This window comes from Macaca fascicularis, chromosome 19 (genome assembly GCF_037993035.2).
Source record: "Macaca fascicularis isolate 582-1 chromosome 19, T2T-MFA8v1.1".
Taxonomy (NCBI): domain Eukaryota; kingdom Metazoa; phylum Chordata; class Mammalia; order Primates; family Cercopithecidae; genus Macaca; species Macaca fascicularis.
Genome location: NC_088393.1, coordinates 9,357,138 through 9,383,922, shown reverse-complemented (window position 1 = coordinate 9,383,922; position 26,785 = coordinate 9,357,138). Strand labels below are relative to the sequence as shown.

Sequence of the window (26,785 nt, the reverse complement as noted above, 5' to 3'; positions counted from 1 at the left end):
TGGAGACCTATGTGACACCCTCCTTTGTCTCCCTCTGCCCCATAACGTGGCTCCTGTTTCCTTATCAAACCTCAGATTCAATTCAACTGTATTTCTTACACACCTGCTTGACAGGCTCTGTCCAAAATACAAAAGCTTTTTGGGTGAATGCAACAGAATAATCCCTATCCTCACCCTCCAAATCATAAAACCTGGTGACACAGGATCTAACTCTTGAATTAAGTAAGAGCTACAATGGAAGCTTTTACTAAGAGGCTCATCTGATCCTATTCACTTCATTGATTGGTTCAACAAGTATTTATTGAACACCTACTATGTGTAGGTGCTCAACACAAGTAACTGGGGTTCTTATTTAGACTGAGTGTACAGGGAGGACCTTTCTGAGGAGGTGGCACTGGAACTGAGACCTGAAGATGGAAAAAAGACAGTCATTTAAAGACTAAGGGAAAAATTCCAGGCAGAGGGAACAGCAAATGCAAAGACCTGAGGCAGGAAAGAACCTCAAGGAACAGAAAGTTAGCCAATGACCCTGGTGCAGTGATGAGGCGGAAAATAGCCCAGTCACCAACTAAGTAATATTAGGCAAGGTACATAACTGCTCTGAGTCACAGTTTCCCCATCTGTTAATGGAGATCATAATAATGAAGCCTTTTTCAGAGGGTCAAACAAATCTAGGATAAGTCACCACCACAACCACTGGCCCAGACTAGGCAGTCAAGAAATGAGTCCACTTGTCATAGGTGACAGACCCTCAGGAGTCATGGTATTTGCAGGGCAAGTTGAAGCCTTTACTTCCTTTCCACTCCCTGGCCTTCCTCCCCAGATTCACCAGTTCATCTCCAACTGATCTCCAGCTCTTCCTATTTGCCTGGGCTCTTTACCTACCATACAGTGCCTCGAGGACTAGTCCTGGCCACTTCCTCACTGACTTGCCTCCCACCTCAGCCATCCTTTTGCCTTTCCAGCATCCCCCACATGCATCTGATTCCCCTTTCTCCCACACTTGTCAGAAATAATTATTTAGTGGAAGACAGCTTCATAAAGAAAAAAAAAGAACCATCTGTGTTTTTCTTCCGTGATTCCGCCTCATAGAGCAGCTTTACCTGCCCTGCCCCTCATATGTCAGAGAAATTTAGAAGCAGGGATGGGATGAGCACCCTGGCTCTGAGGGCAGGGAGCATGTGGCCGTTTAGGGGGACATGAGTCACAGCAACACTGTGGTCAGTCGCCACCTATCCCCACCCCAGACAACGAGCCCGCTCTCCTACACTTATGTGGTGGGTTTATTTTCACTCAGCCTTACACACCACAGGATGGACGTAAGGGGAGAATTACAACAGAAATATACTCGGAAAAATCCCCATCATGCCCATATCACTCATAAAGGAAGCCAAAGTCCTCACCTTGGCCCACAAAGCCCTCCACAACCTGCTTCCATCACTTCCCCACCCTCACCTCCTCCCTCTCTCCTCCTTACTCACTCCACTCTAGCCACATGGGCCTCCTCAATCTTCCTCAAAACACTAGGCATGATCCCACCTCAGGGCCTTTGCACAGGCTGTTTTTTCCGACTAGGAAATGCTCTTCCTCTGATACATGCATGACTCCCCACTTCATCTCTCTCAAGTCTTTGTTCAAATGTCACTTTCTCAGCAAGGTTAAGATCCTCCTATTTCAATCCTAATCTCCCTATTTCAATTATTACAATATACCCACACCTACCTTTCCCAAGCCTTTCTTTTTTCTCCATGACATCTATCATCATTGGTCCTACTATATACTTTTCTTACTTCTTAATCTATCTCCCTCCCTGGGTTATCAGTACCATAGAGGCAGGAATCACATCTATTGTGTTCACTTCTCTTTCCCCAGTGCCTGGAACATAAAGATAGGAGACTATCTTTATGACCTTGAGACATGGAAGTTGTCTTAAACATGACAAAAATGTACAAACCACAAAAGAAAAGATTGCCAACTTGGCTGCATATGATTTTCAGACTTTTTACAACAAAACATGCCTTGAAAAAAATGAAACAATGAGAAGCTTATGATCAAGAAAATTTGCTAAATGAGCAAATGAGTAAAAAATGAATGAATGAATGAATGAAAATGCTGTTATAACTGAGCCACAAGTTCGGCCCTGAGCTCCTTGGTGGACAAAGCAAAAAGAGAAACAGGATTAGTTACATTCTTTATTTTATTTTATTTTATTTTTGAGATGGAGTTTCACTCTGTCGCCCAGGCTGGACCGCAGTGGTGCGATCTCAGCTCACTGCAGCCTCCACTTCCCAGGTTCAAGTGATTTTCATGCCTCAGCCTCCCAAGTAGCTGAGATTACAGGCACTCGCTACCATGCCTGGCTAATTTTTGTATTTTTACTAGAGACAGGGTTTTGTCGTGTTGCCCAGGCTGGTCTCATACTCCTGACCTCAAGTGATCCATCTGCCTTGACCTCCCAAAATGCTGGGATTATAGGCATGAGCCACCTTGCCCGCCAGAATTCACATTATTTATGAAGATAAAACAGTCCAGTTTCCAGAGAAGCCCCTATGCCAGACAATATATTTACTGCCTCTTATTTAATATATTTCTGGGGAATGGGCTTATTTATAGGTAAACATTTATAGATGTGTAAGGGAGGCTCAGTGACATGAGCAAAGCCAGCTGCTGGAAGGTCAGGCATGGAGGGAAGGAGGAGGGCTGTTCTTGCCCAATCCCTGCCCTGGACCAGAACCAAAGGCTGAGCAGGTAGAGGAGGGCCTAGCTGTGATGTGCAGGATCTTAGGGAGGCCCAGTCACAGGGGAGCTCTTGGCCTGTTCGGTGATACTGCCCACCTGTTATACTAGTGAGAGAGAGGCACTTTGTATGTCCTCACCCTGCACACATTTGTGGCTGTGATAAACTTGGAGTAGCCAAGAACTAGCCCAGCCCCCACATCTGATGGGGGCAGGGAATGCACCTGAGTCCAAATGATCCAGTTGGCCAGGGGTATCTTGTTCTCAGTGACAGTACCAGTCCAGATGAGCGCCTCATCCCATGAGCTCTCCCCATGATTGGAGTTTGAGTATTTTCATCCAGAATCTAACAAAATCCCTGAGGTAATAACAATAATAATAATGGGAGAGGGGCTGAGTGAGAAACTGAGGAGGGAGTTTTGATAAATCCTTGGGCTCCAGGTCCCTGGAAGACCTTCCTGCAGAATGACCCCTTCCACCTGGGTGGGAGTGTTTATACCTGGTTCTCAGGGGCCAGGGGGCAGCCAGGGAGAGAGAGGATACTGACACTCCCACACAGTTGCTTCTGTTCCAGCAGCTCGAGGCCCTGATCCAAGACACAGAGGAAGTCAATATGTCTGACCCTCAAACTGGGTGGTAAGCAAGCCCCCCAGGGGACACCAAGAAGGGGGATTCAGACACCTTAGATATTACCTCCTCCTTCAGTCTGGTCTTCAGTATGTTTCTTCCCAAACCCCCATCCCCACCCCAGGACAGGAAACCCAAGGCCAGAAAAGTGTCTTCTCACTTGTCACTAACTGGGCATAAAAGGAAGGTCCAAAGATCATGAGTGTGTCGGTGAGGGGACAAGTGAATTATAAGTAAATTAATGAGTAAGAGAATGAATGAATAAACAAGTTAGCACATAAATGAGTGACTAAATGAATAAATGAATGAAAGGATGGATGGGTGGGTGAGTAGATGGATGGATGGATGAAAGGAAGGATGTGTAGATGAATGGGTGAGGATGGATAGACGGATGGGTGAATGGATGAGGATGAGTGGATGCAAGGAAGGAAGACAGGATGGATAGATGAATGGGAATGGATGAGGATGGATGGATGGATGGATGGATGGATGGATGGATGGATGGATAGATAGAAGAATAAATGGATGTATGAATGGATGAATGGATAGGTGGATGGATGGAAAAATGGATGGAAGCAAGAAAGAATGGGTGGATGGATGGATAGGTGAGGATAGGTGGATGAGTGGATGAGGATGGATGGATGATGCATGCATAGACAGGTGCATGGGTGGATGAATGAATGGATGGATGGATGGATGGATGGATGGATGGATAGATGGATGGATGGAGGGATGGGTGAGGATGGATGGATAGATAGAAAGAAGGAAGAAGGAAGAACCAATGCATGGATGAATGAGAATAGATGCGTGGATAAATGGAGGATGGATAGATGAATGGATGGATGGATGGATGGATGGATGGATGGATGGATGGACAAGTGGATGAATGGATGGAAGGATGGATAGATGAATGGATGGATGGGTGAGGATGGATAAACTAATGAATAGATAGATGGAAGGAATGGATGGATGGATTGATGGATGGATGAATAGATGGGTGGATGGATGGATGGATGGATAAGGATGGAGGGACTAATGGATGGATGGATGAGGATTGATGAATGAATGAATGGATGAATAAATGAGGATGAATGAATGAATGGATGGATGGATACAGGGAAGAATGGATAAATGGAAAGGAGGAAGAAAGGGAAAAGTGACAACCCAAAGCATAGATGTTAGGGCAAGGCAAGAGCCATAGTAGAATCCAAGATGAGCTCCCACTCTCCTCCCCTAGGAGGCCTGGTATGGAAGCTGTGAAGTGGACCCTCCAAGCCAGGGCGCCCCTACTTCCTACAGGCCTTCCCAGATTGCTGATCAAGACCAAGCTACTCATCCCTCAGACCAACCTATATTCAGCCCCCAAACACTCCCTTGCAAGCCTAGCCCTTCGCAGAGGAAGCCCTCAGAGGGGGGCCTGACCACCCTCCCAGCCACAAGGTACCCTGCCTGAGGCTCGGGATTTGATGCGCAGTTTGTGGGGCAGAGAGGGCTGACCCAGACCCTCATGACTGTTTCCTGGGACAGGGCAAGTCACCCCAGGAGACAGACCCATGGGATCAGCAGTGGACGTCAGCAACACATCTGATGGCCCTGAAGCCCGGCATCCAGAGGGCATTGGTGACCACAGCCCCCAGCAGGGTCTGAGCTCTGGTCTGGACCCTACATGCCCATCCAAGAGGTGACAGCTGAAGAGGGCAGGTGGGAGGCCAGTCTGCAAGGCCATGTCAATTCTGTTGAGGGTAGGAGGTGCAGACTCTTGGGGGGACCTAGGAGAAGTGGCCAAGCCAGTCCATCTGGGGGCCAGCAGGCAGCCCTGACATCCTGGAATCCCAGCATCCAGGGAACATGGCCTTAAAAGGCAATTGTGAGAGCCAGACAAGGATGACAGTGCTTCAGCCCCAGGCCGGGGGTCCCCAGTCCAGGGGGCTTCCCATAGCAGGGCCTGCAGGGGCAAGGCCCGGGGCCCACCAGTCAGGGGCAGGAGGCCAAAGCGAAGCTTGAGCGCCTTCAGCTCACCCCTGAGCAGGGCATTCTCCTCCATCAGTGCAGCCAGCCTGCCCTCAATGGCTGCATCATTGAGACGTCGCTTTTCCCTGGATCTCTTGGCTGCCTCATTGTTCTTTCTCCGCTTCTCCCAGTAAACTGTGTCCTTCTTCTCTTCTGGCATGAACTCCCGCTGGCGACGTATGGTGGGGCCCCTGCCCCGAGCCCCCCACAAGGTCTTGCTATGACTCTGAGACACATCTGACAGGCCCAAGAAACCCACATCCATGGCTGCTTGGAGAACCTGGGAAAGAGGAAAGAGATCTTGGAGTAAAGGCAGGAGGTGGACCTGGATGATCCCTTTCTCTAATTTATCCTGTTTCTCCACCATCACCCACGGAAGGGACAGGTGGAGTTGGAACTGAGCTGGAGACCAAGGTTTGATCTGCATTGGTTTGATGCCCAAGGAAGATTGGGTGAGGCCACAAAACAAGAAACCGCTAGAAAGGCTTAAGAGCAGACCACAGTCATCATGAAGAGCTGGTTCAACCCTGTACCCTCAGAAGAACACATGCTCTTCCGGGGTTTTCTCCTTACCGTTGAGAAGGTCAGTAGACAAGCCCAGGGCTCAGTTCAGCTGGAGTTCCAAGGCAAGATTCTTGGAAACCCAGAGGGAGACAGAAGGATGACTGAACCTAGAAATAGAGACTATGTATCCATGGAGGTAAACAGAGCCAAGTCGAGATCAAAAAATAAGCTGCTATTCACCTAAACTGTGCCCAGATTATACCCCAAGATCGCTTCAATTTGTGGCCAGCATTTTTTACCTGCCCATCCATCCATCCAACTACCCACCCATTCATCGGATAATCCAATCACTCACCCATTCACTCAACTGTCCATTTGTCCATCCCTCTACCCAACTCACCATCTATCCATTTACCTATTCATTCACTCACTCACCATCCATTCACTCAAACCCATCTCCCCATCTCATTGTGCAACTCTCCATCACATCTACCACTTGCTCATCCACCCATCCATCCAAACGTCCATTGATTCACTGATAGATTCATTTTTTAAAATCATATTGTGCCTTCACTAGGTATCTTTTCATCCATATATTCATTCATTGGTCTCAACCATCCACCTGTCTATTCCTCCATTCTTTCATTCATCCAAATATCCCTCCTGTGTGTCAGTCGCTCTTCTACAAATCCATTCATTCATCTGTATATTCATCCATAGGTCCATTCATTCATCCAACCAACAAAAAAGCAATTCTTTTAGAGGCAAGGTCTCACTCTGCCACCCAAGCTGGAGTGCAGTGATGGGATCATAGTTCACTGCAGCCTTGAACTGTTGGGCTCAGGCAATCATCATGCCTCAGCTTCCCAAGTAGCTGGGACTACAGGTATATGCCATTATGCTCAGCTATTTTTAAATTTTCTGTAGGGACATGGTCTCACTTTGTTGCCCAGGTATGAAAACAAAATGCAATTCCCATGTGCCTAGTGTTGAAGAATTAGAGTGTTGGTAATTGAGGGCAGAGAAAAAAGTCAAAGGTATTAGATTCCCAACTCCTAGGGTGGAGCCCAGAAAAGATGCCCAGTGTCCCAGAGATATAGCAAGGATGGGACTCCTTATATAGCTCCTTTGCCTCAGCCTAGTTTCTCACATTGGTTTTCATGAAGACTCTAACACAAAGACTCCAACCACCTGGGGGATGTCATCACCTTCTGTGATTCGTATACAAAACAGGTGCAGAGAAAAACCACAGCAAGGTGGAAGGATTCTGTCTAAAAATTCAGGACAAACTTCAGGAAAGAAGGGGCACTGAGGGCTGAAAATAGATCATCTTTGTTCTGAAAACCGATGACTGTCATCTCCATAAGGGCACGTGTATGTCTTTTTTTGTCTACTGTTGTATCCCTGGTACCTCGCCTTGTGCTTGTAAATAGTAGGTGGTAAATAAACACTTGTTGAATGAATTAATGAATTCATGAATGAACACATGAATGAAAACAACCTTGTTCACAGCTGGAGAGCATTTAACCCCCTTGCTGAACTCCCACCCAAGAAACCATGAAAACACACCACATTTTTCTGTTTGCTCCAGCAGAAACTCAGTGTTGAGTTTTCAGATAAATTGTAATAACTTTCCTAAATTGGGAGTATAGATTCTTCTTCCCCAACATTCTAATTTAGTCTTTTATTCTTCATTAACAGCCCTTGGCCTTAGCTTCTGTGGCTACATGGTTATGTGACATAATTCAGGTCATGTTTGACAGAGGATAAAGGAATATACAACCAGCCAAATAGCAACATTCCTAGGAACTCTGATAATGATCCTAAGTGCACATTTCCCAAAGTATGTTCCTAGGAACCCCAGTGCCAATGATGGCGTGCCCTCAAAAAGAGAATGCAAAAATGTTTGAGAAATATCGCATACCTTATTCCTTAGGTAGGTTAGGAGAATCACAAAGTACATTGAAGGCTCTGAGAAGTCCTGCAAAAAAAAAAAAAAAAAAAGTTTAGTTTTGTTTGACTTAGAGGCTTTCAAATTTATTTGCCCAAGAAATGCTTATTATACTTCACAAAACAATTTGAGGTCCATATTTATTCATTCATTCACTGTGCCAGGTTGTAAGGTAGACAAAAGAAGAAAATCAAACTGCCTCCCAGCCTTCACAAATCTCCCAGTCTCATGGAAAGGTCGAGTGAAATTATAATAAAGAAGAAAATATGTCTAGAGAAGCTCTTTCATCTGCTCACATCACACAGTAAGTCAGTGGCAGGACTAGGTTTTAAACTCAAATCTGTCTAATGTGTGAGTCTGTTCTGTCACACCATGTGACCTGCCCATGTGCTCAGGAGGCCGCTATGTCTGGAAATCTTGGTTGGGCTTGGAGAATAAAAAATAAGGCCAAGCACGGTGGCTCATGACTGTAATCCCTGCACTTTGGGAGGCCAAGGCAGGCGGATCACAAGGTCAGGAGAGCGAGACCATCCTGGCTAACACGGTGAAACCCTGTCTCTACTAAACATACAAAAAATGAGCCAGGCATGGTGGCACATGCCTGTAGTCCCAGCTACTCAGGAGGCTGAAACAGGAGAATCACTTGAATCCAGGAGGCGGAAGTTGCAGTAAGCCGAGATCGCGCCACTGCACTCCAGCCTGGGAGACAGAGTAAGACTCTGTCTCAATCAATCAGTCAATCAATGCCTTGTGGGGTTCTGCAGTCGCCCAAGTCAACAAGAACTCCTAGTTACTGGAAGGTCTCCAGCACTCATGCCCAGGACCCCAAGTCACAGGAGGGACTCCAGGGCCCATGCCCGGGTACTCCTCTGAGAAATCCTAGTCACTGGGGAGACTCCAACACCCAAGCCCAGGACCCACTCTGAAGCCGAAAGACATCTGGGCCATCTCTCCACCTGTTGCCACTTGCTGTAGTGGTAGGCAGCTCCACACCTGCCCACATCACATGGGCTGGGGAAGCAGCTGCAATTAGGTGGACTCTGGTCCACAAGTGCCAGGTGGGACACCCTGGGTTTGCAATTTCCTGCAGCTGTCTCCGAGCTTTGTTCCCAGCAGCCAGGCTAATAACATAACCCTGCTCAGGTGTCCAAGTTCCCTGAGCCCTTACAGACACCTAGGGCTACCATACCCCTATCAGGAGCATATCACCCCCACTTACAGACCATGCAGCTGAGGCTCAGGAAGGGTCAAGTGGCTGGCCCAGGGACAGTCAGAGATTCCAAAAGTAAGCAGCATTCTTCTCCCAGCATCGTGAGTACCACCACCAACCCTGGCCCCAAAGCTGCCACTGACACCCCTCAAATCCTTCTCCCCTGGCCCCATTCATGCCACCTCCCACTAATGCATCCTCCACTGTTGCATCTACCCCTCTCTCCACTCCCGACAGCCCTGGTCCCAGCCCGAGCATTTTCTGTCCCACCTGGACCCCCACCAGCCTCCATCCTTGTCCCCCGCAAACCCACCATGAGCCCAGAGGCGCCTTTTAAAAATTCCATTTATCCTCTGCTTAAAAGCCTCTGGGGTGTGCTTATGAAAGTATAAGCATCTTAGACTCCTGAAAACAGTGCTCACATGTTCCTCAATTCACCTCCACCTCCAGCGCAGGATCAGGAATGAAGAAGGAAAGCCCTGCATGAGCATTTATCGGAATAAACTAATAAATATATGAATATTTTTTGGAATAAACTATTCAATGCATAAATATTTTTGGAATGAACGAATAAATGCATGAATATTTTTGAATGAACTAATAAATGCATGGATTTTTTTGGCCTGAACTAATACATGCAGGGAGTTTTTTGAATGAACTGATAAATGCATGAATTTTTTTGGAATGAACTAATAAGTGCATGGATATTTGAATAAATTAAAATTGAGTGAAGTGTGGGTAAATGAATGAATGAGCAGAGGAAGGACTACTCAAAGGGTAGAACCTATGACAGTGTGGGTCCTCTCTCCCCACAAAGGGCTGGGCCTGGGTCTTCCACTGCCCAGACAGCTCACCTGAGCCCCAGACAAGCCCTCACTCGGGGTCCCCCACTAGCCACAGAATTCCCCTGCCACCTATCTGGCCCTGTCTTGGTGGGGGGCATCAGAGGGTGTCCCAACAACCATTCCAACTTCAAGGGATGTTGACCAGAGCCCAGGAATTGATGAACATCTGTGTAGAGGTGTACAGCACATCGCAGAGCTCTGAGGCCAGCATCTAGAAAGTACCACCTTGGCTCTAGGAGAGAAGACAGAAGTGGTAGGCAAGTCCTGAGATGACCACAGCTGGGCTGGAAAGGAAGAGGAACACAGCCCAGGGGTCCCCAAGAGCCACACCAGAATCGGCAATGCCCAAGGAAGAGAAGTGAGTGTGCGCTGGTAGTCACATAAAGAAAGGACAGGCCAGAGTAACTCTGAGCAGTCAGCTCTCAGGCCACACGACTGAGATAAAGGAAAATTTGTTATCACTGTGGTCTGAGTCCCTCCTGTCTGTGGCTTGGCCTGAACCCCCCTAACCACCGCCCCCTACACCTCCACAGGAACCCAGAGGGAGATGAGGCAGCTGATAGTTCTGCTGCCCGAGTTTATTTAGAGAAAACACAGTAAGAGCTGGGCTGGGCCTTCCTGTGGTCGCAGAGGAAGTGCTAACGTAGGGTGGCAAGACAGGCAGCACTCCTTGCAAAGTGGCCGGAGGGGGATGAAGAAACAGGAAAAGGGTCTGCCTCAGAGACGGCCCCATGGCAGGCCAGTCCCACCCAGCCCAGCAGCCTCCGCAGCTGCCTTGACCAGTGACAATCAAAGCTCTACTTGGTCCTCTTCTGTAACAGGGAGCTCATCCCCCTCTAAAGTCACTAGAGAGAATGTTCTGCCACACCATGTGGCCTGTTCATGTGTACAAGAGGTTCCCATGTCTGGAAATCTTTTTTTTTTTTTTTTTTTGAGACGGAGTCTCGCTCTGTCACACAGGCTGGAGTGCAGTGGTGCAATCTCAGCTCACTGCAACCTCCGCCTCCCAGGTTCAAGCCATTCTCCTGCCTCAGCCTCCCAAGTATCTGGGATTGCAGGCACTCGCCACCACGCCTAGCTAATTTTTGTATTTTTAGTAGAGACGGGGTTTTGCCATGTTGGCCAGGCTGGTCTCAAACTCCTGACCTCAGGTGATCCGCCTGCCTCAGCCTCCCAAAGTGCTGAAATTACAGGCGTGAGCCACTGCGCCTGGCCATGTCTAAAAATCTTGACTGGGCTCAGAAAATATACAGTAAAAGTCTTGTGGGATTCTATAGTCACCCAAACCAGCAAGAACTCCTAGAAGGTCTCCGGCACCCACTCCTTTGGGAAAGAGAGGATCCAATCAGACTCTGTATTCCACTCTCATGGCCCCTGCCTTTTGAGTATTATTTCATCTGCTCATTCATTCATTCACTCACTCACATTTCACTCATTCTTTAATTTATTCAACTATTCATGCATTTATTGGTTCATTCCCAAAATATTCATATGTTTAATGGTTTATTTTAAAAAATATGGGGCTGGGTGCAATGGCTCACACCCACAATCCCAACACTTTGGGAGGCCAAGGTAGGTGGATCATTTGAGCCTAGGAGTTCAAGACCAGCCTGGGCAACATGGCGAAACCATGTCTCTACAAAAAATACAAAAATTAGCCAGGTGTGGTGGTTTCTACCTGTAGTCCCAGCTACCCAGGAGGCTTAAGTGGAAGAATCACCTGAGCTCAGGAAGTCAAGGCTGCAGTGACCTGTGATGTACCACTGCACTCCAGCCTGGGCATCAGAGCGCGGTGGCTCAAGCCTGTAATCCCAGCACTTTGGGAGGCCGAGACGGGCGGATCACGAGGTCAGGAGATCGAGACCATCCTGGCAAACACGGTGAAACCCCGTCTCTACTAAAAAATACAAAAAACTAGCCGGGCGAGGTGGCGGGCGCCTGTAGTCCCAGCTACTCGGGAGGCTGAGGCAGGAGAATGGCGTAAACCCGGGAGGCGGAGCTTGCAGTGAGCCGAGATCCGGCCACTGCACTCCAGCCTGGGTGACAGAGCGAGACTCCGTCTCAAAAAAAAAAGAAAAAGAAAAAGAAAAAAAAAGTCACCTGTCAGACTAGGTGAGCTCTCGTGGTCCAAAAAGTTTTCCTGGAGTAGAGCTAGAAGCCACCTTTGCTGGACCCATCCCTGCTAGAATTCATTCTTCCCTTATGTCCGTGGAGAATCTCCCCTTCCTCTGGACCCTAGAACCCTTTGGGGGTTTGAGGAATTGACACTGACATTTCCCTATTCCCACACCAGCCTGCTCTCCTCCAGGGAAAACAGTTCTTGTGCATTGAGCACCTACTGTATGCCAGGTACACGCAACATCTCACTTTTCGCTCACCACTACCCAGAGAGGAAAGTAAAGCATAGCTATCGTCCTGATTTGACAGATGAGGAAAGCAAAGCTCCGAGAGGTCAAGTGACCTGCCTGAGGTCATACAGCCAGAATCCAGGTAAAACGGGATCCAGTACCCAAACCTTTCCTAATGTACCAGGTTAAACGTCCCCAGATGCTTTCACTTGTTTCAGTGAGGGCACAGTTTTGAGTATGCATAGCACCTCTGAAGGGTAGAGGTTGGTTTCCACAGAGGAACAAAAGGGTCAAGAAACTACACAGTTAACAATACGGCAAGGCTGAGATTAGCATCCATGCTGTCAGGATGCAATGGAGTAGGCAGGATTAAGAACACCTGCTTTAACTGGGTTCAAATTCCCCCCGCCTAGCTAAGTGTGCCTGGGCAAGTTGGGTCACCTCTATGAGCTTCCAATGTCTCATCTGCAAAAGGGGAATAATAGTAGTACCTCTCTCATTGGTTGTATAAGGAATAGATAAGGTAAGCTGTGTTAAGAGCTGGTACCTGATAATAATAAATAACCCACATAGCTATTTTTCATTTGTTGTTGTTAGAATCCACTTTTGGCCAGGCGTGGTGGTTCATGCTTGTACTCCCAGCACTTTGGGAGGCTGAGGTGGGCAGATCACCTGAAGTGGGGAGTTCGACACCAGCCTCGCCAACGTGGCGAAACCCTGTCTCTACTAAAAAATACAAAAATTAGCCGGACACAGTAGTGCATGCCTGTAGTCCCAGCTACTCGGGAAGCTGAGGCAGAATCACTTGAGCCTGGAGATGGAGGTTGTAGTGAGCCGAGATTGCACCCCTGCACTCCAGTCTGGGTGACAGAATGAGACTCCATCTTAAAAAAAAAAAGAAAAAGAAAAAGAATCCTCTCTCACTGGATTTCTCCTGCCACACTCTGTACTATCTGTGTTGAAAATATCTCTGAGAACCTTCAGACATTACCCAACACAACTGTATCTGTTTACAGATGGCAAAATGACCCTCCATTCAAGACCAAATACTCACCAAAACCTCCCCATTCCTCCCAGACACTGAGAAATGGTGGGAAAATGCTAACTTGAACCAGAGACCAAAGCAGAGGTGCCCAATGACAAGGATAAAAGTCTCCCAGGCATGGAAGTGCAGAGTCCCCTAATATATAAGCTCAAAAGCATACACTTGCAGAAGTCCCAGAGCAGGGAGAAATAACCTGAAGAAGATAATGAATCTGTGGCCACTTCATGAAATTCCCACAAACCCCAACTAGAAGATATTACATCTTGATTGCATCTGAGGAAATAGAAAATATCAGCTTAATCTTGAAAGAGCTATACAATGAATATGTTAGGTGACTCAGAAAGATAAAGGAAGGAATGACAACTGTCAAACAAGAACAGGAGGTTATGAAACAAAAACAGGTAGATATAAAAAGAACCAGTTAGAGCTCAGATGTGAAAAGTATACCATCATTCCTCTGTATCCTCAAGTTCCATATCCATGGATTCAACCAACTGCAGATTGAAAATACAGTATTTGAAAAAAATAACAAAACAACAATAAAAATAATGCAAATTTAAAATTTTATATATATATATGCTGGGCACAGTCGCTCAGGCCTATAATCCCAGCACTTTGGGAGGCCAAGGCAGGTAGATCACTTGAGGCCAGGAGCTGGAGACCAGTCTAGCCAACATGGTAAAACCCTGTCTCTACTAAAAATACAAAAATTAACTGGGTGTGGTGGCACATGCCTGTAATCCCAGCTACTGGAGAGGCTGAAGCATGAGAATCACTTGAGCCTGGGAGGTAGAGGCTGCAATAAGTCGAGATCATGCCACTGCACTCCAACCTGGGTGACAGAGCAAGACTCTGTCTCAAAAAATAAATAAATACATACATACATACATAAAAATAAAATAAAAAATACACATATAGTATAACAACTATTTACAGAGCATTTGCACTGTACTAGTTATCATAAGTAATCTAGAGATGATTTAAAGTATATGGGAGGGTGGAACACCGTGGCTCACGCCTATAATCCCAGTACTTTGGGAGGCCAAGGTGGGCAGATCACTTGAGGTCAGGTGTTCGAGACTAGCCTGGCCAACATGGCGAAACCTCATCTGTACTAAAAATACAAAAATTAGCCGGGTGTGGTGGTGGACACCTGTAATCCCAGCTACTTGGGAGGCTGAGGCAGAAGAATCACTTGAACCCAAGAGGCGGAGGTTGCAGTGAGCCAAGATCGTACCACTGCACTCCAGCCTGAGCAATAGAGCGAGACCCCATCCCAAAAAATAAAAATATACATAAATAAATAAAAATATAAATAAATAAATAAATAAATAAATAAATATTTGGGAGGATATGCATAGGTTATATGCAAATATTACACCATGTTAGATCAGAAACTTGAGCATCCATGGATTTTAATATCCAAGGGAGACTCCAGAACGAATCCCCCCCAGATATCAAGGGATGACTGCAGTTCCTAGAAAATCCAAGAGATGGGTCGACTTGTAAACGGAAAAACTGAGACCCAAAGCTGGTAAAGAATTTCTCAAGATCATATGGGGTTTTAGTGGCAGAGATGGAACTAGAACTTGGAGCTCAGAATTTAGCAGCCCAGAACTGAGGTCTAACTCAGGAACTGAGCCCTGGGGCCACTTGTGGCTCTCTAAGGGCTGTTTGTGGTTTCCCCTCCCTCTTTCCTGTTTTCTTTTCTTTCCGTGCATTGTAAGGCTGGTGCTGAGCTGGACTCCACAGTCCCTCCCTGATGAGGAATGGGGCTTCCATCCCCCGACAAGGCAGGGTTGGACAGTAGGTAGAGAGAAATGGCCAACAGCCAAGCGCGGTGGCTCACACCTGTAATGCCAACACTTTGGGAGGCCAAGGCGGGAGGATCACTTGAACTTAGAGTCCGAGACCAGCCTGGGCAATGTGACGAAACCCTCTCTCTACAAAAAAGAAAAAAAAGAAAGAAAGTTTTCAAAAATTAGCCGGGCATGGTGGTGTGGGCCTCTGGTCCCAGCTACTTGGGAAGCTGAGGTGGGAGGATCACCCGAGCCTGGGGAGGTCGAGGCTGCAGTGAACTGTGATCACACCACTGCACTCCAGCCTGGGCAATAGAGTGAGACTCTGTCTCAAAAAAAAGAGAGAGAGATTGACAGAAAGAGAGAGAGAAATGGCCTACCCTCTCCTCCTAAATTAGAATATAATAATATCTTAATGTCAAAATAGTAGTTGATTGAGTGAAACTAAGAGAAACAGCCAATATTGGCCATGGGATACTAACTTAGTGACTTAACCTCTCTAAGCCTCAGCTCCTCATCTATAAAATGGGTTCAAGGTTATCATCATATGCAGATGTCGTGAGAATTAAAATGGAAAGCTGTGTCTATAAGATATCAGATACCTGGCATAGGCTGGGCACGGTGGCACACACCTGACATCTCAGCACTTTGGGAGGCTGAGACAGGTGGATCGCTTGAGCCTAGGAGTTCAAGACCAGCCTCTGCAACATAGTGAGACCTTGTCTCTACAAAAAATAAAAAATAAAAAATAATGAAGCAGGAGGTTGCTTGAACCCAGGAGGTCAAGGTTGCAATGAGCTGTGACGGCACCACTGCGCTCCCGCCTGGATGCTAGGAGTGACACCCTGTCTCAACAATAATAATAAGATTAAGATACTCAACATATCAGCATAGTCTCCTATGAAGACTTGGGGAGTCTTCCTGTGGTTTGCCCACCCTTTTTTTCAAGCCCGAAGACACCCCAGATGAAGATGAAGCTACAGTTACTAGGAGACTCAGAGGCCAACAGAGGAGAGAGAAGTTTAAAACTTTGAAAGGACAAAAAAAAAAAAGGTGAGAAAAAGAAAAGATGAATCAAAGGAGAAGGTAGGAGGTTGCCTCACAAATTCCCCACCCATGTGGCCAGAGGGTAGCCCACAATCTTTTCTTTTGCTCTAAGAGAGGAGCTAAAAATGACTGCAAACTCTCCAGTGGGGGTAAGATTTCTTAACACTCAGGCAAAATGTAGCATCTGCGAGACCAACGCACATCTGGAGAAATTGTTTAGGCATGTCGCTTACAGGGAAATACTCATTTGTTTTCATTTACATGAGATACCAATTTTTCCTGCCAAAATTGGCAAAGATTTTTTTTTAAATGATAAAACCTAATGCTAGCAAGGATGCAGTAAGATGGGCCCTTGTGTACCCAGAAAGTATACATTGCTTCCTGGCAAAGTAATTGAGAAATGTGAAATGAGCCAGGCATGAAGGCTCATGCCTGTAATTCCAGCACTTTGGGAGGCTGAGGTGAGAGGATCACTTGAAACCAGGAGTTGGAGACCAGGCTGGGCAACATAGCAAGACCCCATCTCTCAAAAAAAAAAAAAGTTTAAGAAATACAAAACAAATTTGGACTCATACCTTGTTTGAAGAATGAGGGTATTATTTTTCTCCTACCTGGGTCACTGCTCCAGGCTTTTCTCTATTCCTTTTCTGACCTTAGTACCCCCTTAGCCCTCCTCAAACACACCACTCCAGCCACGTAGACCACTTTTTACTACATGAAAGAATGGTCCCTCACCTCCACATAATGTTTCTTCTGCCTGAAGCATTATTCCCTCACCTCTTCCCTAAGCCAAATCGTATTTGTCCTTTAAGACATAGCTTAGATGCTACCTCCTTCAGGAAGCCCACCAGATTGATTCCTCTCAGATAGGCCAGAAGCGCCTCCTAGGTTCCCAGGACCCAGTGAGATTCCACCATTGCTGCAGCAATCTCTCTGGGTCTGGCCCTGTGTCCACAGATCTCCTGAACAGACAGTCGAATAAATATAAGAGATGTGAGATATTTCCAGAAGGGGGTGTGCTGTATGTGGTCCAGAAAGCGAAGTAAGGACCACAGAGAGGGGGATGAAGGCGCAGTTTTGAACCAGCATCTGAAAGGATTTTGTAGGAATTCCAGCTCACTAAGCAAGGTTGCCTTGATAGGTAATGAGCTGCCCGTCACAGGAGGTGTGCAAGCAGGGAGACTACTTCTCCAGGTCCAGCTCTCTGCCTTCTCCACCCCTCCTGCCCAGACTCGGGGGGCCTGAGATGAAGGAGTTGCTTTCCTCCCGAAGCTGGCTTTCCTCTGACTCAAAAGTCTGCCCAAGGAGAACCAGGGACCCACAGAGGCTGTTCCCACGGCCCTGGGCAGCCCAGCCCAGGTTTCTCGGAAGGGCCATATTTTCATGGGGTTCAGGGAGCCCGGTGGAACCTCGGGGCCCTGCACTCTCAATCTGATGGAGCCCCTGCCTCATAAAAGCCCCCAGCGAAACCGATCTCTAAAACCGAGACGCTTCTGTGGGAACTCAGTTTTCAAGGGGAAAATGCAAGGCACGCTGGGACCCGTGGCCCGCCCTCCCCCTCCCCTGGCCCCTCCTGAGCCTCAGGGGAAGAGGCCGGAAGCCGTTGGTATCTCCTGGGCCCAGCCCACAAGCCCATCTAGGGTCCCGCGTGCCAGGCTGATGGGCAGGAAGTGGGGGTGGGCAGGGGTGTCCAGAGCCAGTGAGGCCAAGGACCCAGTCCCTGCTCTGCCAACGACACACTTGGACAAGTGACTCCACTTCTCTTTCCTGAGCCTCAGTTCTTTCAACTGTCAAATGGGCACAGGTTTGCGGCAAAGGCTGAACAGGTAATCCGGTACATACGTTGTTCACCAACATAACAGATATTCAGTTCTCGGACACCCAAGCTCCAATGGAGGCTCCCCAGGGCTCACGGGGTCCGATGTGACGTCAGGACTGTGTCATGCAATGGGTGCCGTGCAGTGGAAATTCAATTCCTGAAACTCACTCCCAGCGAAATTCATCTCGGGCTTGGAGCCCTCAGCCTCTGGCCCAACAGGGCCCTCAGGTTCTGCCTTTTCCTCTCTGCAGGGCACTGGCCCCGGTCACCACACAGCACCAAAGGAAGGAAGCTCAGAGGCACCCCGCGTCCATTCCAGGCCAAGCCCCAGTTCCCATTAAAACTCCAGCCAGGAGGGTCTCTCTTCCAGGCACCTGAGTCCCTACATTCCCCAGAGCAGGTGGCTGGACCCCACTCAAGCCACCAAGTACCCCCCACAACACACACACACACCTACACACACACACACACACACACACACACACACACGGCACACCTTAATTCTATGCTGAGCCCACGAGATCGTGACTCCTGGCTGGCTTCGCCCCAAACTCAGCACTCGTGGGACATTTACCTCCTAGCTCCCGCGAGCATCAAATACTCAACGTGGCCAAAACCCAGCGAGTGATGTTCCCCACCACCAGCTCCCCCTCCACCTTCCCCATCTCAGTTCATGGCAGTTCTATCCCCCACCGCCACCAGCCCTGCAAGTGCTCAGGCCCAAACCCCTACTTTTGTCCTCTGCTCCTCTTTTTCTCTCACCCCCAAATCTGAGCCCAAGTCAGGAAACTACTGGCTTCACCTTCAAAAATTGTCATAGAGGCCAGGCACAGTGGATCATGCTTGTAATCCCAGCACTTTGGAAGGCCAAGACTAGAGGATCACTTAGGGCCAGGAGTTGAAGACCAGCCTGAGCAACATAGCAAGACCTCATCTCAAAAAAAAAAAAAAAAAGCCAGGCATGGTGACACATGCCTGTAGTCCCAGCTACTTGGGAGGCTGAGACGAGAGGATTGCTTGAGCCCAGGAGGTCAAAGTTGCAGTGAGCTATAATCTCACCACTGCACTCCAGCCCTGGCAACAAAGTGAGACCCTGTCTCAAAAAACGAAAGAAAGAAAGAGAGAGAGAGCGAGAGATCGAGAGAGAGAGAGAGAGAGAGAAAGGAAGGAAGGAAGGAAGGAAGGAAGGAAGGAAGGAAGGAAGGAAGGAAGGAAGGAAGGAAGGGAAAGAGAGAGAAAGAAAGAAAGAAAGAAAGAAAGAAAGAAAGAAAGAAAGAAAGAAAGAAAGAAAGAAAGAAAGAAAGAAAGAAAGAAAGAAAGAAAGAAAGAAAGAAAGAAAAGAAAAGAAAAGAAAAGAAAAGAAAGAAAGAAAAAAAAAATTTAGGCCAGGCGCCGTGGCTCACGCCTGTAATCCCAGCACATTGGGAGGCAGACAGATCATGAGGTCGGGAATTCAAGACCAGCCTGGCCAACACAGTGAAACCCCATCTCTACTAAAAATACAAAAATTAGCTGGGCGTGGTGGCAGGCGCCTGTAATCCCAGCTACTCAGGAAGCTGAGGCAGGAGAATTGCTTGAACCCGGGAGGCAGAGGTTGCAGCAAGCCAAGATCATGCCACTGCACACTAGTCTGGCAACAGAGCGAGACTCCATCTCAAAAAAAAAAAAAACGAAAAGAAAGAAAAGGAAAATTTCATCTAAGATCCTTCCACCTGCCACCTCTCTTGGACTCTCCTCCTCACGCAACTGGACAACTGCAGCCTCCCCTCCCACACTCACTCACTCCACTCCAGTCACATGGGCCGCCTCCCTGTTCCTCCAACAGCCCATTGCAGTCCTGCCTCAGGGCCTTTGCACAGGCTGTTCCCTGTGCCAGGAATGCTGTTCCCCAGACACTCACATAGCTCCTCCCTCACCTCCTTTAGGTCTTTCTCCTCCAATGTCACCTCCTCAGCAAGGCCTCCCCGACCCCCAAGCTAAACAGCCACCCACACATTCACACAGTCACACACTTATACACTCACACACTCACACACACACACTCACTTTCTCTCCTCATTCTGCTTATTCCAGATACTTTCACTCCCCTCCTTTATTTTTTTTTTTTTTTTTTGAGACAGGGTCTTGCTCTGTCACCCAGGCCTGAGTGTAGTGATGCAATCATGGCTCATTGCAGCCTCAACCTCCTGTGTTCAAGCAATCCTCCCGTCTCAGCCTTCCAAGTAGCCGGGACTACAGGCATGTGCCACCACACCTGGCCAGTTTTTTTAATTTTTATTTTGTGGAGACTGGGTCTTGCTATGTTGCCCAGGCTGCTCTCCAATTCCTGGCCTCAGTGGATCCTCCTGCCTCAGTTTCCCAAAGCACTGGGATTACAGGTGTGAGCCATCTCACCTGGCCTATTTTACTGTATCTTTTGTTTGTTTGTTTTTTGAGACAGAATTTCACTCTGTCGCCCAGGCTGGAGTACAGTGGTGCAATCTCTGCTCACTGCAACCTCTGGGTTCAAGTGATTCTCCTGCCTCAGCCTCCAAGGTAGCTGGGATTACAGACACACACTACCATGCCCAGTTAATTTTTGTATTTTTAGTAGAGACAAGGTTTCACCATGTCGGCCAGGCTGGTCTCGAACTCCTGACCTCAAATGATCCACCCTCCTCGGCCTCCTGAAGTGTTGGGATTACAGGCTTGAGCCACTGTGCCCTGGTTTCTTATTTTTTATTGACAAATAATAATTTCAGATATTTGTAGCAGTACGATGTGAGGCTTTGATGTATGTGTACCGTGTGGAATGATTAAACCAGGCTCATTAACAAACCCATCATCTCATACACTTATTGAAATCAGCATGAAGAGGTACCAGCACTCCAGGTACTATTCACAGTAGCACAGATATGGAAGCAACTTAAGTGACCATGGATGGATGAAGTGATAAAGAAAATGTGGTATAAGCCTGGGCGAAACCCATCTCTACAAAAAATACAAAAACTAGCCAGGCATGGTGGTGCATGCCTGTAGTTCCAGCTACTTGGGAGGCTGAGGTGGGAGGATTGCTTGAACCCAGGAAGTCAAGGCTGCAGTGAGCTATGATTGCACCACTGCACTGCAGCCTGGGTGACAGAGCAAAACAAAGGAAGAAAGAAAAAAAAGAGAGAGAGAGAGAGAGAAGGGAATGGAAAAAGGAAGAAAGAAGGGAGGGAGGGAGGGAAGGAAGGACAGGACGGAAGGAGGGAGGGAGGGAGGAAGGAAGGAGGGAGTTAGGGGGAGGGAAGGGAGGGAGGGGGGAAGGGAAGGGAGGGAGGGAGGAAGAAGGGAAGGGAAGGGAAAGGGAAAGGGAAAGGGAAAGGGAGGGAAAGAAAGCAAGAAAGGAGGGAGGGAAGAAGGAAGGAGGGCAGGTGCGGTGGCTCACGCCTGTAATCCCAGCACTTTGGGAGGCTGAGGAGGGCGGGTAACCTGAGGTCAAGAGATCAAGACCAGACTGGCCAATATGGTGAAACCCTGTCTCTGCTAAAAATATAAAAAAACTAACCAGGCATGGTGGCAGGCGCCTGTAATTACAGGTGGGGGGCACCTGTAATCCCAGCTACTAGGGAGGCTGAGGCAAGAGAATCGCTTGAACCCGGGAGGTGGAGGTTGCAGTGAGCCAAGATTGCAGCATTGAACTCCAGCCTGGGCAACAAGAGTGAAACTCCATCTCAAAAAAAAAAAAAAAAAAAAAAAACGGAGGGAGGGAGGGAAGGAAGGAAAGGAAGGAAGGAAAGAAGGAAGGAAGGAAGGAAGGAAGGAAGGAAGGAAGGAAGGAAGGAAGGAAGGAAGGAAGGAAGGAAAGAAGGAAGGAAGGAGGGAGGGAGGGAGGGAGGGAGGGAGGGAGGGAGGGAGGGAAATGTGATATGTATATGCAATTCAATACTACTTAGCCTTGAAAAGCAAGGAAAATCCTGTCATCTGAGACGTGATGAACTTCCTTACTTTATCATTAGCGATGGTGTATTTGCTTGGTGTATGTCTCTGCCCAACACCAGACCCCGAGAACAGAGACCGTTCCCCGTCTATGTCCCCAGTGCCCAGAACAGCACCTGACACACAGTAGGTGCTTAATAACTGTTTGTTGAATGAGTGTAGACAATGTTGTTTAATTCTCACAACACCCCTGGGAGGCCCCACATCTCTTTTTTCCCTGGAGGCCCAGAGAGGTGCACCAACTTGCCCAGGGTCACACAGCTGGGTTTGCTGCCTGAGCAGCTGGAGCCCAGAGCCTACCCTGCCAAGCCTGAGATGTGGCCTGAACTGTGAGCAGATCCCAAAAGCGGCCTTCGATGCCAAGACGCAGCTCCTCTGGGACCTCCTACGGGGCAGTGGCCGGTATTGTAGGTCAGGACTGGGGGCTCATGAGGCCCCAGGGCCTCAGTCGCCCTTCTGTGAAATGGGCCCGGGAGTTCACTGAAAGAAGTGTCTTCCGGCCCTTGGAGCCCTCCCCCCGCCACCCTAGAGGTGGCCGTCCCTCCCCCATCTCTGAAACTATGCTGAAAACAGGGACATTCTTCCCAAGCCTGGAATATGCCATGGGCTCCTGGAAACAGGCCAGAGCTTCATCCCTGGGGACTCAGAGGGCACGAACTGGAGCCTGTGACCCCTCTGGGTCCCCAGAATACCCGCTGGCGTCATCCAAGTCCTTTCTGAGTCCCTCACACTGCCTAAGCTAAGCACTTCACAGACACTATCTGCTGGAAGGATCTTTTCACCATGCAAATCAGATTATGCCACTTTCCTGCTTCAAACCTTTAACAGATCAAGACTGCACTCCCTTCCCCCACCTACAGGGCCTGGGAGATCCAGAGGGAGCGTATCCCGGCCCTACTCCAGCCACACTGGCCTTCCCGCCATTCCGAGTCACCACAGGGCCTCAGCACCTGCAGCCCCAGCGCCTGCAACACTCTTCCTCCCTTCCCCTAGTTAGTTCCCTTATCCCCCTCCTCTGATCACAAATTCTCTGGGAAGCCCTCTCCAACCTACCAGACTGTCAGGTGCCTCTGCTTCTGACTGCAGGTGCTTCTGCTTCTCAGCATTTAGTATTGTTGTGATTTTACAGGTATTTGTGTAATTATTTGATTCATGTCTCTTTCCTTTAAAAAAAATTTTTTTACTTTTTTTTTTTTTTCAGAAGGAGTCTTACTCTGTCAGCCAGGCTGGAGTGCAGTGGCGCGATCTCGGCTCACCGCCATCTCCGCCTTCTCAGATGAAGTGATTCTCCTGCCTCAGCCTCCCGAGTAGCTGGGATCACAGGTGCACACCACCACGCCCAGCTAATTTTTTGTATCTTTAATAGAGACAGGGTTTTACCACGTTGGCCAGGCTGGTCTTGTACTCCTGACCTCAGGTGATCCACCCACCTTGGCCTCCCAAAGTGCTTGGATTACAGGCATGAGGCACCACACCTGGGCTTTAAACTTTTTTAGAGAGAGGGTCTTGCTCTGTCACCCAGGCTGGAGTGCAGTGGTGCAATCATAGCTCACTGCAGCCTCGACCTCCTGGGCTCAAACAATCCTCCCACCTCAGCCTCCTTAATAGCTGGGAGTACAGGCATGAGCCACTACGTCCAGCAACTAACATCTCTCTTTCTTTCATGATGCCACTGCCTGTCTTTCTTCTTCGTGGTGTATCCTCACTGGCATATAGTAGGTGCTTGATAAATACTTGTTGATTGAATGAATGAATTGAATCCTCTCATCACCCCAGATTCCGATTTGATAGATGAGGAGAATGAAGCTTGTTCACTTAAGATCACACCAGAAATCCTCACTTGTCCTGTGCAGATCCCACCCCAGTCCCGCCAGGCAGCCTCCCACTCCCCGCCCCACTTCCAACTTTAGGACAATGGTTCTAAACCCAGGGGAAATTTGTCAATGTCTGGAGATATTTTTTGTTATCCCAACCTGGGAGGTGCTACAGGTACCTGGTGGGTAGAGACCAGGGCTGCTGTTAAATATCCCACAATGCACAACACAGCCCCCCAAGACAAAAGACTGCCTGGACCCAAATGACAATAGGGCGTGGTGGAGAACCCCTGCTGTAGGGGAAGTGCCCATAGCTGAGCCTGTTAGGAAGAGGTGCACCCCAAATAGGCTTGGGACCAGGAGCTCCTGGCTCGGAAGTGGTGGTTGTAACACCAAATCACCCTGCTACCTCTCGATCATTCTGTTTCAGGCACGCAGGCCTCCTCGCTCTTCCTCCAACATACCAGGCACTGCCCTGCCTCAGGGCCTTTGCACACACCGGCTGTGCCCTCCACCTGGAATGCTCCCGCCAGATATCTGCATGGCTGGTCCTCTCTTCCAATGCCTGTAACCGTCTCTGTTCTCCTCCCTCACCAGGGAGAATCGCTACACTCACCCAATACCCCCAGTCCTGCCAAACCCACCCAGCCCCTCAGCCTCAGCCTGGAAGTTTGGGGAACAACGTCGGAATGGGGTGTGGTCTCTGAGACCCAAACATGTAGTTCTTTAGGCTCATGTGAACCAGTGATTCCCACCCCCAGGGCCAATCACAGGTGGTGGGGAAAATGAGGGGTGTCCTGCCTCCTCTGCCCCTCTGAGCAGGGCTGAGAGCCCCCCCAGAAACCTGGTGCAGTCAGACGCTGGCCTCATGGTAATTATTTCAATGATTCCTCAACAAATCTTTGAATGAAAGCACGGTGTGGAGGGACAGAGATGGAGAGAGATTTACAGGGAGAGAGGACTGTCACTCACCCACTAACTACAATCCCACACACAGCAATCAGGCTCCAGCGGACAACAGCTGGAGGTCTGTGTCCCTAACTTGCCTGCAACAAATATTCGCAACCCCTTAGCAACTGTAATTTACAGCAGTCACGCTCCCATAACCATCAACCTTAAAGCAACAGGACCCCGCAGCAGCCAGAGTCACCAACGACCCCCTGCAGACAAAAGCAATCGCCAGGCCGGCGCAGTGGCTCACATTGTAATCCCAGTACTTTGGGGAGGCCGAGACGGGTGGATCACGAGGTCAGGAGATCAAGACCATCCTGGCCAACATGATGAAACCCCGTCTCTACTAAAAATACAAAAAAATATATATATATATGAGCTGGGTGCAGTGGCGCGTGACTGTAGTCCCTGCTACTCTTGAGGCTGAGGCAAGAGAATCGCTTGAACCAGGGAGTCGGAGGTTACAGGGAGCCAAGATCGCACCACTGCACTCCAGCCTGGGGACAGAGTGAGACTCCGTCCCGAAAATAAATAAATAAATAAATAAATAAATAAATAAATAAATAAATAAGCAATCGCCAGTCTCCACAGATTTAGACCTCCCACCGGGCCGAAAACCGCCCCCTCCACAAAACCACCCCAGACAGGCACAGGAACGAGACTCCTTTCAACAGCAGAGCCCCCAGAATACTGCACCCCCAATTTTTACAACAACTGGATCCCCTCAATAGTCAAACGCCAACCACGGACAACCCCCAGGACAAAGACCCTCAGCACGGCGACTGGACCCACCTAACCACCAGATTCACAGAGCCCAGCTGGACCCCCCACCTCCCCTACAGCAGATCCCAAGAATAACCACCCCTACAGTCGCACGAGAGCCGGACCCTCCGTGGACCACCAGGCATCATCTTTGGAGACCTCCAGACCCGCCTTCGTTCCCCCTACACACGCACAGGTGTCGCCACCCATAGGGGCCCAGGATTAGCTGCTTTGCAGAGGTGCGAGGAGGCCATGCTCTTCCTTTCACCCAGCACAGGCCTGGGCGCAGCAGGGAAACACTGGGCGGCAGCAGCTGTGCTGTGTGGGGAGCAGGGCCAGGGGCGGGGGCTGCACCCATAGAAGTAAAAAGGCAGGACAAGAGGTTGGAGCCAGGTAGGGAAACAAGCAGGGAGAAGGGGAGCTTCAGAGAGAAGATGGGCTGCAGGAGAAGGCGGGCTTCAGAGAGAAGGTGTGCTGTGGAAGGAGGTGGGTTTCAGAGAGAAGGTGGGCTTCAGGGAGGAGGTGGGCTTCAGGGAGGAGGTGGGCTTCAGGGAGAAGGTGGGCTTCAGGGAGGAGGTGAGCTGTGGGAGAAAGTGGACTTCAGGGAGGAGGTGGGCTTCAGGGAGGAGGTGGGCTTCAGGGAGGAGGTGGGCTGCAGGAGCAGGTGGGCTGCAGAAGGCGGGCTGTGGGGAGAAGGTGGGCTGCAGGGAGAACACTGGCTTTGTGCAGAAGGTGGGCTGTGGGGAGAAGGCAACTCAGGAGGGCCTTCTCGGATGGAGGCCGCATGGGGGTCTGCAGCCTGGTGCTCCCTCCTCCTTCCTGGGCAGTGCCTGGTGCTCCCCCTTAGGGACCGGGTCAGAGGAAGCCGATGAGCGAGAGAAGAACCTCAGAGAGGGTAGAACCTGTTCTCCCCACCCTGAGAGCAGGGCTTGGATGGGGCAGCAGAGACAGGGACAGGCAAAGACACAGAGAGAGAGACAGAGATTCAGACAGAGACGGAGACCCCCCTGAACCAGAGACCCAGGGAGAGAGAGGGCCAGAGCTACAGAGACATGGGGAGACACAGAGAGAGAAAGACACAGAGCAGGGAGAGCTCCGAGGCAACGAACAAGACCCAGAGAGAGGCAGCGCCGGAGAGAAAGGACAGAGTTGAGAGGGTGGAGGAGACAGAGATGGGGAGACAGAGTCAGAGAGAGGGCCTGAGATAGGCAGGGGGCGGCGGTTGGGTGCGGGGTCCCTGAGTATCTTCCAGCCCCCTGAATGGGCCAGCCCAGCTGGTCATCCACCTGCATGCCGTCCTCACCTGCTCTGGACGCTGTCTCCCCGGTGAGTCCCACGTGAGCCTCATCAGCCGTGT

The 26,785-nt window shown here is 49.2% G+C and overlaps 1 protein-coding gene across 1 annotated transcript; it reads right to left on the bottom strand.

The window, feature by feature from the left end:
- Positions 1–4,376: 4,376 nt before the first annotated feature.
- Positions 4,377–26,785, bottom strand: NFILZ (NFIL3 like basic leucine zipper). The gene is made up of 4 exons (XM_045379968.3): positions 26,732–26,785; positions 7,802–7,858; positions 5,947–6,044; positions 4,377–5,653 (listed from the first exon to the last, which is right to left on the bottom strand). The coding sequence occupies exon 4, from the start codon at positions 5,636–5,638 to the stop codon at positions 4,769–4,771; it is 870 nt and encodes a 289-aa protein (XP_045235903.2). The 5' UTR covers positions 5,639–5,653; positions 5,947–6,044; positions 7,802–7,858; positions 26,732–26,785; the 3' UTR covers positions 4,377–4,768.